The 14,228-nt window shown below is 43.4% G+C and overlaps 1 protein-coding gene across 50 annotated transcripts in view; it reads left to right on the top strand.

The window, feature by feature from the left end:
* Nucleotides 1-18: 18 nt before the first annotated feature.
* The window catches only part of AFDN (afadin, adherens junction formation factor), an 88,256-nt gene continuing 74,046 nt past the window's right edge, over nucleotides 19-14,228 (top strand). For 40 of the 50 annotated variants that reach the window (XM_083434005.1, XM_083434001.1, XM_083433973.1 and 37 more), the window contains exon 1: nucleotides 19-611. In XM_083434005.1, the coding sequence (XP_083290131.1) occupies nucleotides 498-611 (114 nt within the window). In that variant the 5' untranslated portion in view covers nucleotides 19-497. The remainder of the gene's footprint in view (nucleotides 612-14,228) is intronic. The other 10 variants (XM_083433975.1, XM_083433972.1, XM_083433984.1 and 7 more) reach the window with 3 other exon arrangements.

Below are 14,228 nucleotides of genomic sequence, written 5' to 3'. Positions count from 1 at the left end.
GAGCATTAGAAGCACAGAGGAGGCACGCACGCGCACGCGCGCAAGGAAGGATGGGTGGGGGGAGGAGGAGGAGAGCGGCGTTTGTGACGCGCTCGCGAAAGAACGGCTGAGCGGCCGCGCGCACGGAACGGTGTCTCTCCCTCCCTCTCTCTCTCTGTGTGTGTGTGTGTGAGAGAGAGAAAAGGCGGGGAGGGAGGAAAGGAGACAACCGGGGCGGGGAAGGAGGCGGCGGCGACGGCTTTCCGCGAGGCGGAGGACTGAGAGACGCTACCGAACAGGAAGCGCTGCCACCGAGCCAGGAGCCGCTCCGCGCTTCCCTCAGCAAGCGAGAAGAGGGCAAAGTCTGGGCTGGTGAGAGCGAGGAGGGGCGGCACCAGCGACCGGATTCCTCCCTCCTTCGGACCCCTCCGCCCCCTTACAAATCCGCCGGGAACTCCGCGCGGCCCTCCCGCCGTGTAGCTCCTGGCTCCGGGAGCCCCGGAGGGCTGCTGAGGAGGATGTCGGGCGGCGGCGGCGGCAGCCGGGAAGAAGAGCGGCGCAAGCTGGCCGACATCATCAACCACTGGAACGCGAACCGGCTGGACCTGTTCGAGATCAGCCCCCCCACCGAGGTGAGCGCCCGCCCGGCCGGCTTTCTCCCCTTTCTCCCTCCCCGGAGCCGAAAGCGGGCGGAGGGGGAGGGGATCAGCGTCTGCACACGCAGCCCCACACGGACATATCTCCCGGCCAGCTACTGTCCCCCCTTCCCTTCCTTTCCTTACGGAGGTGAGGCCGGCGGTGGCGGCGCTTCCTACAGACGCCTCCATCCTCGCGGAGGGGAGGCTCCGCCCCTTCCCGAGGTGAGGGACCCGGCAGCCCCCCGCTCGCCCCCCCCTCCGGGAAAAGAGATCCTTCATTATAGTATTGCCTTCCGATCTTCCTCGTGCCCACTTCACTGGCACGATCACATGGAGGGAGATTATGTCCAGCGCCCCCTAAAATCCCCTTTGGATGCGGAGCAGGCAGGCCGGCCGGCCGACCTGCACGGGCCCTCATTTGCTCTGGGCTGGTGAGAGCGAGGAGGGGCGGCACCATTTGCTCTGGGCGACGAGATAAGCCTCCCGTACCTGCACCCTCCGTGTCTCCCTTCTTTTGTAAAGACAGTATCCCTCCCCCCGCCCCAATCTGACTATTTACACCCTGCGAGGAAGAGGCGCTGCTCTCGTGTTTCTCTTTGATGTGAGCTCCCCCCCCCCATGCCTTGCTGCTCCTACGATCGCGCCCCCAGCCCGGCAAGGTACGGGGCTCGCCCACCCCGCCCCCTCCAGAGTTTGGCTCAGCCTTTCTTTCTAGCGATTGCTAGTGTTTGCTGAACCCTCCCCGTCATCCTCACTATCACCGCTGGTCGTCTATTCCACCCCCCCCCCCCAACTAAAGTACTCCTTTGATTCGAAGTGGTCTCGCGGACTAGTGGCATTTATGGAAACAGGCTGCCCCTTTTGCCGTGCCCTGAAACATCGTGGCTTAGCTTAGGAGGAAATGTCGCAGGGGAGCGTTTGTTTGTTTCTCTGTGTGTGTGTGTTTGGCGGGGAAAACATTGGCGTGTATCGAATAAGAATAGGCTTGTTGTGTAGGAATCCGGGGTGAAAGGGGGAGGGAGGGTTATCAGGGAATTACTCTTAATTGAAAGGGATGGTGTGGTCAAGACCTGGAAAAGAGATGTAATTATTATCATCGTCTACTTTATCCCAACCCGTTTTGGAAACTAACCTGTAAAAAAGAGATGCATCTGTCCACAAATAATTTTCTTAAAATGAGCTGCTCAGCTTCAAAAGGGGAGGGGAGCTTTCCTTTCCTATGATATTAGCAGAATGGTTTTGAAAATGCTCATAAAACTAGTATTATGAGCGAGTTTCACAATTATGGGAACAAGTTCTACAGGAAAAACTTAGATTTCCTACTAAAACTTTTTTTTAATGAAAAAGATTGGATACTTTTTTAAAATTTAAAATGGTTAAAGCCACACCCCATCAGGTTTTTGTCAACATTCTTTTTGGCTGGTCAGTCTGTATGCTTGAGTTAAGTATGAAAGGTGGTGTGGGGGAAGTTTTGATAGGTAGATTGTTCTCTGCTGGCAAAACAAGACTGTGCTCTCTGCTTATTGGGTGGAGGCTGATCATGTGCCTGTTCCCAAGGAAAAGAAGGAAATTTACACTTGATTTTGGCTCCGGTTAGTCTTTAGTTGTTAACAAAAGCCCAGTGATGAATAATTGATTTATTTTTTTTAGTGTTAAATAGTTAACATCTAGAGAGAATTATTTCAGATTTATTTTCAAAGATCCTGAACTCATTTTAGCTTTAAAGGAAATACCCTTATGTTCCCTTACACATTTGTGCAGTGTTTAAATTTACATTTTATGTAATAATAAGCCTTCCATGGTCTTCTGCTGAAACAAAAATGTATGTGATCTATCTCCATTTCAAAAAGTGTTAGCACTAATATAGTTGGAAGTGGCTTGTTATTAGAGTTCTTTTTATATCTGATCATTTGGCTCTCCGCATTTTATGACAGGTTAGAGTTGTGCAGTCACGTTGTTGATAGCTGCCAACATAGGAGCTTGAAGATCCAGTTGTCTTAGATTAGCTATTCAAATCTATTGTGATATTCCTGTTCAAATCTGTTTTAGATAATGGGACTGGTAGAACTAGAAAAATGACCTGTCAAATGGGCCAGTGCTCAGTCATTTGTAGACTTATTTTGATTCTTATCTTACTACACATAATGCTAAAATATCTATGCTTCGGACTGGAGCATTGAGACCTACATGTTCCTCTGATGGCTTCTTAGTCTAATTTCATTATTTATTATTATGGAGCTTGTTTTAAGCTTCATCTTTAATGCAATATAATGCCTTTTTTATCAACCTTCCATGTTTGAATGAACACACACACACAAAATTCCAGGTGCAGGCAGAACTTTGTTGTGGTTGTTGGGTGTGCCATGAGATGACTTCTGGTGAACCTGACTGCCTTTGTGCATGTTTGAACTATTTAAAAAAAAGCTTTGCTTTGGCAATACAGAAATGTTTCTTGGATGAGTGTGTCCAGTAAGGCTTCCACCTGAGCCATGTTGTGACTTTCTTCTCATTTCCTCCAAACTGCCATTTACACACAAGGCTTGCACTTCCTTCACAGTGGTTCCACTGTCTCATCCTGTCTGACTGTGGTGCAGGAGTGTCTCCACCACTGTGGCAACTAGACTGCTCATTGTGTACTCCCTCTACCTCCTTCCCCACAGCTCTACTTTTTTATGCTCTACTACACTTTTATATGTCATGGGTGGTATAATTGCCGGTCTGCTACAGGCAAACATCATGTATCCAGTTAATTGGGCATAAGTTGTGAAAATGGGCATGCTGTGAAAGCATAGTTTAGCTGAAATATCCCAGATAGGTGTCGGAAAGGTGTTTAAGAGAAGACTCCACAATTATGTTCAGTGCTGAATTATTTTACAGAAACAACTAAGTTATAAACTGAAGTAGTAACAATTTAGTGATTCATACTGCATGCCACACTAAGGTGAATGGTGAATTGTTTACTTTGATTTCAACCAAGAGGTCAATTTAAATTCTTCCCTCTCCCCCTACCCTCCAGTGCTGGAGGAAGTAAACCATAATCCCTGGATTTCTGTTATGTCTGAAACAGGAATTCACTCACAAAAAACAATGATACGTAGCCAAGGTTTGTTATTGGCGTACTGTTTGCAGTTTGTTGGCATGAAATAAATCATGATCCCAGGTATGGACATGGCATGAAGCCAGGGAATCATGCCCTGTTTTCTCTGTATACTAGTAAGAAGGAGTGAAAGAATATTCTTAGATGTCATCACTGTAAATTATTAACTGTGATGTGCAATCCGGGGCAGTGCTCTTCAAGTTTTCAAAGTGTTTTACAAATATTACCTCAGTAATTCTTACAACAGTCTGAAAAGCATAATTATATTGCAGATGGGCTGAGACTGAAAGTGCTTCCCTAATGCCTCTTAGTAAGTTCACAGCTGATCTATGGTTTGATGCTACTAGGAAGTACATTTGACTCACAATAATGACTAGATAATGTAACCAGACTCCTTTTATGGGAATCACTTCTGTAATATATAGTTCATAAGGGCCCAAATTTTGCATTGTTTTTTATGCCATCTTTTCATGGACTTTCTTGTAAGAGTTATTCCTTGACTGGAAAATGAAGTGTGTTGATCTGTGTAAGTCAGGAGCAGAAAAATGACAATCCAAATTCGGAATGAGCAGGGGTCTTGTCCTCAGAAAACATGAGAGGCAAAATAAGTAGAATTCCTTGAACCTCAGTGAGTGTTGCTACAGTTTGCAACCTGCCCTGCCCTGCTTCTACTTTAGGGTTACATACGCTTCAGGTTACAGACTCCGCTAACCCAGAAATAGTACCTCAGGTTAAGAACTTTGCTTCAGGATGAGAACAGAAATCGTGCTCTGGCAGCGCGGCGGCAGCGGGAGGCCCCATTAGCTAAAGTGGTGCTTCAGGTTAAGAACAGTTTCAGGTTAAGAACAGACCTCCGGAACGAACTAAGTACTTAACTCAAGGTACCACTGTACCTTTTTTCTTTGGCCAGTCTTTTTTCTACCCCTGAGTGATCCCAGCCAATCAGGAATAGCTTGGGAGTGTGATAATGTCATAACGTGAATCAGATCTGGACATGTAGTGATGTGCTTCCAGACCCAAAAAGGTTGTGAAGCCTGATATAAGCACATAGTATATAATTGAATAAAGATGTCTTCTGGGAGAATGCTGTTGTGCTCAGGTCTTGCTTGTGTGCTTCTTATGGGCATGTTGTTGGCCACTATGAGAACAGAATACTAGACAATATGGGCCTTTGGTCTGATCCAGCAAGACTCTTGTGTTCTTATGATATGAATACTTCCTTTATATGCCATAGCCTATCATAATAGCCTGCCTTTCCCTTACTCTCATTTACTCTCATGGAAAAATGTGCATGGCCAGCCAAGAAGAGAATGCTGGTAGTGCTATCTGATTGTGAGAATGGGGTCTGTAGAATTTTCACCATTGTGTTACATTACATTTTTGATGTGGGTATGCTTGATCAAACAGTTCAAGCATATAAATTGCAAGTTTTTTTGGGAGAGGGGAAATCACAAGTATATGGTTGCCTAAGGAGAAACAACTTTATTTCATAAATGTTATTCATTCATTTGATAACATTTATGTACCACTTGATTGTAAAAAAAATTCCACAAGGTGGTTCACAAACAGAACAAAACAATAAAATTATTGATAAAAGGTGTTAAAACAACTATTTGAATCCTTCAAAAAAATAAAACTTGCAGCAAACTAAATCACACCCTATAAGTTTGTTCTTGGAAGTATACTTTTCTCTCTGCTTTGTTTAGGCCTGGCTTCTAATTATTTGAAAGATTCTTCTAGGTGTGTTTGGTCATGTGGGCCATGCAATTTATTTGTCCTTCACATAAAGATTAATAGCAGTGGGGCTACTTTTTGTATGACCATAAAACCTGCACGTAAGTATTTTCAGGAGTTGTTGGGGACCTTTGTTTACTGGAATCTTTTTTGCATTCCCAGAGCTATGTGTGTGATTTCACTAAGCTCTAAGCAGTTGAAGCCATTGAGGAAAGCCCCTGTGGTTCAAGCCAGGGCTGATTTAAGCATGTAACCGCCATAATCAGGAGGTTACAATTTCCCTAATTAGTTGCAGAACCTCAAGTCTTATCTAATGCAAGTTACATTTATAAGTTAGCCATTAATCAAATCACCCCTTGTGAAGGAATGGTGTCAGCTGGTAAGCATACTCCACCATAATTGAACTCATTACTCTTTTTGCACATCTTGAAAAGTCCAAGCTTACCACTCTTTTATCAAAAACCTTATTAGAATAAGGTTTGAGGAGTGGAAATGCTCCTATGACTTGGCTTTTGCTGTGTGACATAGCATGTCATTGATGTCACTTGGGATTGTCTCAGAAACACTACTACATAGGTAATGATACTCTGGTCCAAACCAGAGGAAAGGCTGTAGTTCCATGGTGGAGAACATCTGCTTTTTATGCAGAAGGCCACAGCTCCAGTCCCTGGCATCTCCAGGTACAGGTATGAGAGACCTCTTCAGGAAACCCTGGAGAGCTGCTGCCAGTCAGTGTTGGCAGTACTGAGCTTTATGTACCAACAGTGATTTTTTAAAATAAGGTGGCCGCTTTTTATGTTGGATTTCTATGAAAAGGCCTTTTTGAGAGTGAGGTAATAGGATAGGTTTTTCCTATAACCGAGGGTGCACCACATCCTCATTTGTTTAGCTTTTTTGGAACCACAAAGTCTTCTTTGTGCCATTCTTTCAAACAGTCTACACTGCAGGAATTGGCTTTTCTGCCTTATCTTGGTTAGACCCCTTCCTTGCCTCCACATCCCCTACCCACATTCTTTGTTTCTGAAACATGTACAGTGGTACCTCGGGTTAAGAACTTAATTCGTTTTGGAGGTCTGTTCTTAACCTGAAACGGTTCTTAACTTGAAGACCACTTTAGCTCATGGGGCCTCCTGCTGCCGCCGCGCAATTTCTGTTCTCATCCTGAAGCAAAGTTCTTAACCCGTGGTAATATTTCTGGGTTAGCGGAGTCTGTAACCTGAAGCATATGTAACCTGAAGCGTATGTAACCCGAGGTACCACTGCATCAGGAGTAGGCAGGACACTCACCAGTATCTTTCTAAAAAGGGGGGGGGGGGATGTTTATTCTTGTGTCGCCACCCTTTGGACCTCTTGTGGGGCATCATGATGATCACAGGGTCTGGGTTGATGATCTTTATATGATTAGCACTAATTTTAAATATATTTTTATCTGTTGCACCTGAATTCTTTTATGTTTTGCTATTTAATGTTCTTTTAAAAAATATTGTAAGGTAGCCTGAGCAATTCAAATACATAGAAATAAATTGAAAGAATGGGGTATACATTCCATAAATAATAATAAAATCACCTCTAAAAGTAAATACTTGAGATTGCCCATGACATTTGCATCATGTAAGTGCTATATCAAAGATTGAAAGAGGAATGCTTTTATTGTATTCCATACAATAAGCAGTACATGATACAAAGAGCCTATCATTTAACAGTCTGATTATATGAATCTATGACTGCTTTTGAATATTGCATATGAAATAAGAGGGTGTCTTGTATCCCTTGTTCTAGATCTAAAAGTGTGACTGTGACACAAAAGTCCCATTTTCTGCTTTTGCCTCTTTCTATTGTGTCATTAGGGACGCGGGTGGCGCTGTGGGTAAAACCTCAGTGCCTAGGATTGCCGATCGCATGGTCGGCGGTTCGAATCCCCGCGGTGGGGTGAGCTCCCGTCTTTCGGTCCCAGCTCCTGCCCACCTAGCAGTTCGAAAGCACCCCTAAGTGCAAGTAGATAAATAGGCACCGCTTTATAGCGGGAAGGTAAACAGCGTTTCCGTGTGCTGCGCTGGTGCTTGCTCGCCAGAGCAGCTTCGTCACGCTGGCCACGTGACCCGGAAGTGTCTCCGGACAGCGCTGGCCCCCGGCCTCTTAAGTGAGATGGGCGCACAACCCTAGAGTCGGACACGACTGGCCTGTACGACAGGGGTACCTTTACCTTTATTGTGTCATTATATAGGCTCTGTGGCCAAAGAGATGGGCACAAGGCTGTTCTCACTAAAATTAATAAGAAGTTTTTGGAGAAACAGGTTGATTCCTGCACCCCTCTGACCTGGTTCACAGACATTGATTTGCTGTTTACCTGCAGTAGCACAAGCTCATAATTGTGCTGCTACACATTATGCCCAAGATAACATTTCAATGCAAATATTATTAGTAACTAAGAAGTAAGAGTTTGGCTGATGCCTTAGTGATCTGTATTGCTTATATCATTCAGCTGTTTCTAATATAGGGGATGGTACTTTGGCCTTTTAAACATGATTGGGGGGTGAATATTGGGTTTTTTGTGTTATGTATATTGTGCTCTCATTTTGTTTTTTTATTTTGTGAACTGCCCTGTGATCTTCGTATGAATTAAAATAAATAAGTAAGTAAGTTCTACTGAGTTTGGCGGTATTTATTCTCTGAAATGTCTGTGTAGGATACATCTGTGCAAGATTGCAGCGTTAATCAAGTAATCATTTTAAATGTGAATATGAAAGAAATTGTAGCTCCTCTGAAGTAAAAAAGGACATTTGTTATATTTTCAGATTGTGCATGCATGTTGTAGCAGCCGCCATAGGGGTGAATGCCTCTTTTAAGATGATGCTTGTCATTCATAGTGTTTATATGTAAGTCTAATAACAGCTTTTTAAAATAGGCAGCAGATGTTTATACATTGGGACTCCCCTGCATATCAATCAGATGTTGCTGTGTTTTTTTTTAACTAGGCTAATCTAACTGATTAAACACTGCATACAGAGATAATGTGTGATTCAGAGATTCAGATACCTGTTGTTACTGGCAAGCAGAAACTTCTACAATTGCCTGACACTCATGAAATTATTGGGCAGAACAATCCTAATGGAGTGGGGGAGGGAAGACCTGTGGCCAAAGCAACTGCCAAATCTGACTTGTAATTACTGGGTGGATGGTGAGGAAGAGTGGGTGAAGAGAAAATGAGGGCACCATCTCCAGGGCTGGCATATTTTCCCTCCTGTGTCAAGTGAATAGGAGCCCTCAGGTCCAAAGCCTCCCTAGATCTACTCTTGATGTACCCTTTTAATCTTGAGGAGGCCTCTGAAGGTGGACCTCCCTCTCTCCCTGTGGACAGGTAGATTTGTAATATCCTATGGCAGCTGCAAAGGGTCATAGGATTGTGTCCTGACTGATTTTTAGTAATTATTCATTGAAAGGATCACACTTTGAAAATGTTTATGGAGTGATGCTAACTGATGCTTCTTTTTAAGTAAATTGGTAATCTATGAAAACTAAGGTATGTTTCAAGTTTTCTGAACCTATAAGGCTAGAGCTTGTGGTTAGAATAGTAAAAGTTTTGGGCTTAGAAATAAAGGAACTATTGTGTATCTTTGTTTATAAGATGGGAAACCTTAAGAGATTGTAAGATGCCAGTGTATCTGAAATGTTGTATGTGCTTTGCTGTGGTTTATCTATCAGAATAACAGTAGGGAATCAGTAGGGAGGGAATCAAATTGACTCTAAGCCAAAGGCCAGGCGGAACAACTCTTACAGGCCCTGCGGAAAGAAATAAGATCCTGCAGGGCCCTGGTCTCATGAGAGAGAGCGTTCCACCAGGCTGGAGCCAGTGTTGAAAAAGCCCTGGCTCTGGTTGAGGCTAATCTAATTTCCTTAGGGCCCGGGACCTCTAGGGTGTTGCTGTTTATGGACCTTAAGGTCTTTCGTGGGGCATACCGGGAGAGGCGGTCCCATAGGTACGAGGGTCCTAGGCTGTGAAGGGCTTTAAAGGTCAAAACCCTGTACTCCACCGGGAGCCAGTGCAGCTGGAAAAGCACTGGGTGAATATGCTCCCATGGCAGAGACCCTGTGAGGAGCCTCGCTGAGGCATTCTGCACCCGCTGGAGTTTCTGGGACAGCTTCAAGGGCAGCCCTGCGTAGAGCAAATTACAGTAGTCAAGCCAGGAGGTGACCATCACATGGATCACTGTGGCCAGGTCGGGAAGGGAAAGGTAAGGGACCAACTGCTTGACGCAGCGAAGGTGGAAAAATGTCGCCTTGGCTATCTCTGTAACCTGCGCCTTCATGGAAAGGGAGGTGTCAAGGATTACACCCAAACTCTTAACAGAAGGCAATGGCACTAATTGGGCCCCCGCAAGAGAAGGGAGTTGGTCCCTCATCCCCATGCCATCCCAACCCAGCCAGAGGACCTCTGTCTTCTAAGGATTTAGTTTCATTCGGCTCCCACGAAACCATCCAGCCACAGCTTCCAAGCATCTGGTCAGTGTGTCTGGGGCCGAGTTGGTGTGGCCATCCATCAGCAGATAGAGCTGAGTGTCATCAGCATATTGGTGACAGGCCAGCCCAAAGCTCCGGACAATCTGGGCAAGGGGGTGCATAAAGATGTTAAAAAGAATCGGGGAGAGGATTGCACCCTGCGGCACTCCACACACTAAGGAGTGGCGCGACGATATCTCCTTCCTTAGCGTCACCCTCTGTTCCTGACCAGAGATAAAAGAGCACAGCCTGTATCCCCATTGTCGGCGAGGCTGTGGTCCAGAAGATCATGATCGACCATGTCAAAGGCTGCTGACAAATCTGAAAGAATCAGCTGTCCCGACCCGCCTCAATCCAGTTGTCTACGGAGATCATCTGTTAGGACAACCAGAGCCGCCTCGGATTGTGATTGAAATCTTGGCTGTATATTGTATTTATATCATAGCCTGTCCTGACACTAGATCTTAGAAGACAAGTACTGTAACAGCAATGTGACCAAGACAAAAGGATCCCTCATACTTCAGCACTGTGAAAATTCTTCAGCAGGTAGTAACCTATATCCTGCTCCACCTACCTGAGCTTCCTCCCACTTTGTTTTTTTCTCTTGCTGCTGCTAAGATGCATAAGAATGACAAGAAAGATATTATTATTATTATTATTATTATTAATCATATTGAAAAATATACATTGGGTTTTTGTATTAGTTTATTATGTCAGTTAGAAAAAACTTTCACAATTCAGTCTAATTGTCTAATATAAACATGTTAAATTTCAAATTTATTAAATAAAATCTATTGTCCTCCTGTTAAACAGGAGTAAGACAGCTTTCTATGTAAAAGAATAAACAATGGGGGAAATATCTGACTTCAGGATCAAACAAAGGTGATTTATTAGTTCAAGGATGTGTTGTGAACTTTCTAGTGGAACCAGGGGCTGCACGTCATCAAAGGTATTAAATAAGATCCAAGATATGTCATTTTGGATCTCATTAGGGTCATCTGCTGACATCCTGCCCCCGGTAATCTTTTATTCCTATTTTATGGCATCCAACTACAATGGTACCTCGGGTTACATACGCTTCAGGTTACATACGCTTTAGGTTACAGACTCCTCTAACCCAGAAATATTACCTCGGGTTAAGAACTTTGCTTCAGGATGAGAACAGAAATCATGCAGCGGCAGCAGGAGGCCCCATTAGCTAAATTGGTCTTCAGGTTAAGAACCATTTCAGGTTAAGAACAGACCTCCAGAACGAATTAAGTTCTTAACCCGAGGAACCACTGTACCTGAGTTCTGTAGAATGTTGATTTCTCAAATTATAAATAAATACAGGTTAGTCACAGTATAGTCTTATTGACATTTTCGGTTAGTAAATGATCTTACTGCAGGGGTAGGGAACTTGTTCCAGCTCAGGGGCAAACTTCCTGGAGCCACCTGCCAGAGGTGCTGGTTTTGCCCAAAGCAAAAATGGGTGAAGCAACAAATAACAGTTTTTTAAATCTTTGTGCAGTAGGCTAGTTTCTCTCCGTCTCTATTAGAGGTCGAAAGGATAAGTGTGGGCCAGTTTCAAAGAACAGTACTGGGAGAAAGAGTTTACTTTGAATGGAAACTGCTTTCCCAGCAATTAGACTAAAAATGTGTTTTAGCCTTTTCAATCCTTTTTTGTCTTTTTGCAGGATGGGGGAGTGGTCTTCAACAAGGGTGCTGCTGGGACAGGAAGGGTTGGACAGTTCTGGATCTAGCCCTTAGACTCAAAATGGTATCCCGCCCCCTGTTCTTATGCATTAATATTTTCTTGTGGCAAAATGCATCAGAGCTGTTACCTTAATATTTTTGTTCAATATTTATGAAAGAAGAAAAACTTTTGAGAAAGCAGTTTTGTCCTGAATAACTTAATAGTTAGCTTCTCATTTGGGTTGATAATTTCAAAGTTTGCATTCTGTTTTGCCACAATAAACTGGCTTAGCAAATTCCCTATAAAAGGTGGCTACTGTGCTCTCTGATCTGAAGGAAAACATAGGATCATTGAGTGTTATCTGTTTTAAATCTGAGCAGCTGTTTTGATTGTATTATAAAAGGAAGTAAGATGATGACTCATACAACCCAGAGAGGTGTTATAAAAAATAGTTTCTGGTTTGGCCTGTGTAACTGAAGGTGTGGTAGGAAGCTGTGTCATGAAGTAATAACTTTGAGACTGGTATGCTGTGATGCTGTAGAGATCTAGAGAATTGAGAGACTGGTGTATGGAGATGGTGTTAACTGGTTTTCATTATGATAATTTTAAGATTTCTTATCAGTAAAACATTTTACGAGTAATGCTCAAATAAACTCTCTCCCTGATTCTTGAGATTGAAAGTTTAATGTTTGCTACTTTTTGATTCATTGGTACCTCCTCTTCCAAAATTAATTGAAGTATTATCAATGGCATGCTGAGGATATCCATTCCGTCTGAATAAGGAGAGGCAGTGCAGGTGCTGAATCAGTGTTAGGAGACAGTATTGCATTGTTGCCATTGGCATTTTTGACCTGGCTTAAGGTGCTCATGATGGCGTATAAAACCCTACATGATTTAAGTCACCAATACCTGAAAGAAAAAAAAACCTTCTTCCCCTGTGCTTGCTTGCCTTGCCTGCCAGTTAAAATCTGCAGAGGAGGCCATTGCAGAGGTGTGGAGGAAGGTTTTCTCTTTTGAAACCTCTGTACCATTTTCAAGGGCAGCCCCTCATAGAATATATTGCTGTAGTCTAGATTATCCTTCCTGTTCTTGGTTCAGGCCTGTATATAGGACTGAATCAGCCTTTGTTGCCCTAATTTCTTGATTGAGGGTGGGACATGGGGAATGTTACTGTTCTTGATTTTTCTGTGGCTTTTGATACCATTTACCATTGCATCCTCCCGGACCCACTCTGACATTGCTATTGGAGACACTGAACTGTAGTGGTTGTGATCCTCTCTGTAGGGGCAAGTCTAGAGAGTAGCATTGGGAGAGTGCTTATTGCTTATTTGCCACTGAAGCCATGGTGACTTTAAGTGACAGATATGGCTCACGCAGTACCCACAAGCTACACACCTGCTTATTTAGGGGAATGCAACATTATCTAGATCAGGCTGTTCCTTCAAACCCCAGAGAAAGAGTTGAGTGTCACCATTGTACTGACAACACATCACCCCAGGTTCTCTGATAACCTCTCCTGGTGGCTTCATATAGGTTTTAAAAAGTATGGGAGACAAAATCAAACTCTGGAACAACACATGTGCTCCTATGGGACATCATATGAAGAGGATGCAACTTTAAATGTGCAGTAGTTGAAATTTTTTTTAAAAAAAATTCCTGGGCTTCAGTAGGTTAGAAAGAATCACTCTCAGCCAGGATTTAATCTTGTGTGTGTCCAATAGTAAATAAACTTTCATAATCCTTATGAGCATTCTATGGTTTTGTGTCCTGCCTTTGTATACCACTGCACTTGAATTAATGGTTGAATAACCTGTTACATTCAGCAGATAGTTGTATTGCTACTCCATGGAATTACAGACATGTTATAGAACAATAGACTTCAGTTCAAGGCTGTAGAAATAAATCTGTTGCAAGCTTCAAAACAATGCTATTTGTGCTGCTTCTGGCCTTCTGGTCTGGAGTGGAAACAAGTATGAGAGAGGTTTGTGTGATTGGCCATCAAGAAGTGGCAGGTAAAGGGAAAGGAAGGGAGGCTCTCCCCACTGTAGCAATTATGGGCAGATTTGGCCTTTGGCTTTCAGTCGGAATACCCTGACCTAGTGAACTGAAAATGAGATTGAAATTCTTGCACTGCATATTATTAGAATGGATGAAACATATTTAAGATGACCTGCATTATTACTGATATGTCATGGTGTTTCTGCCTTTGGAATGTGGTATGGTAGAATGCTGTTCATTCAAATTTTATTTAAGGCAACGTTCCGATTCATCTGAGGCAAGTGACAGCATTTCCTTCTGAGTATGTACCGGAGCTGACCAGAGTTGCCACACAAGTTTTCTTGTCATACACAGGATATGCATATATATTTATTCAGAGAAGTGTTGGTGAAAGGGTGTTGAGAGAAAGTGCCTTTTTCACCCCCTTATCCCTTCCTGAACCCCTAAAATAGGATGGGCTATATCACAACAGGAGAAAGGGGGAGGTGGTCAAAATTTGGGCAGAAACACCTTCCGTTGAACATGCCATGATGGTATTAATTATATGTGACATAATTAGGTGAATCCCAACATGCTAGCCATAGTCATGAAGAAGTATTTCCTTGAGAAA

This window comes from Podarcis tiliguerta (assembly GCF_965153285.1).
Source record: "Podarcis tiliguerta genome assembly, chromosome: 3".
Lineage (NCBI taxonomy): Eukaryota > Metazoa > Chordata > Lepidosauria > Squamata > Lacertidae > Podarcis > Podarcis tiliguerta.
The sequence above is the reverse complement of the archived record's forward strand: the minus strand, read 5'-3'. Positions and strand labels throughout refer to the sequence as shown.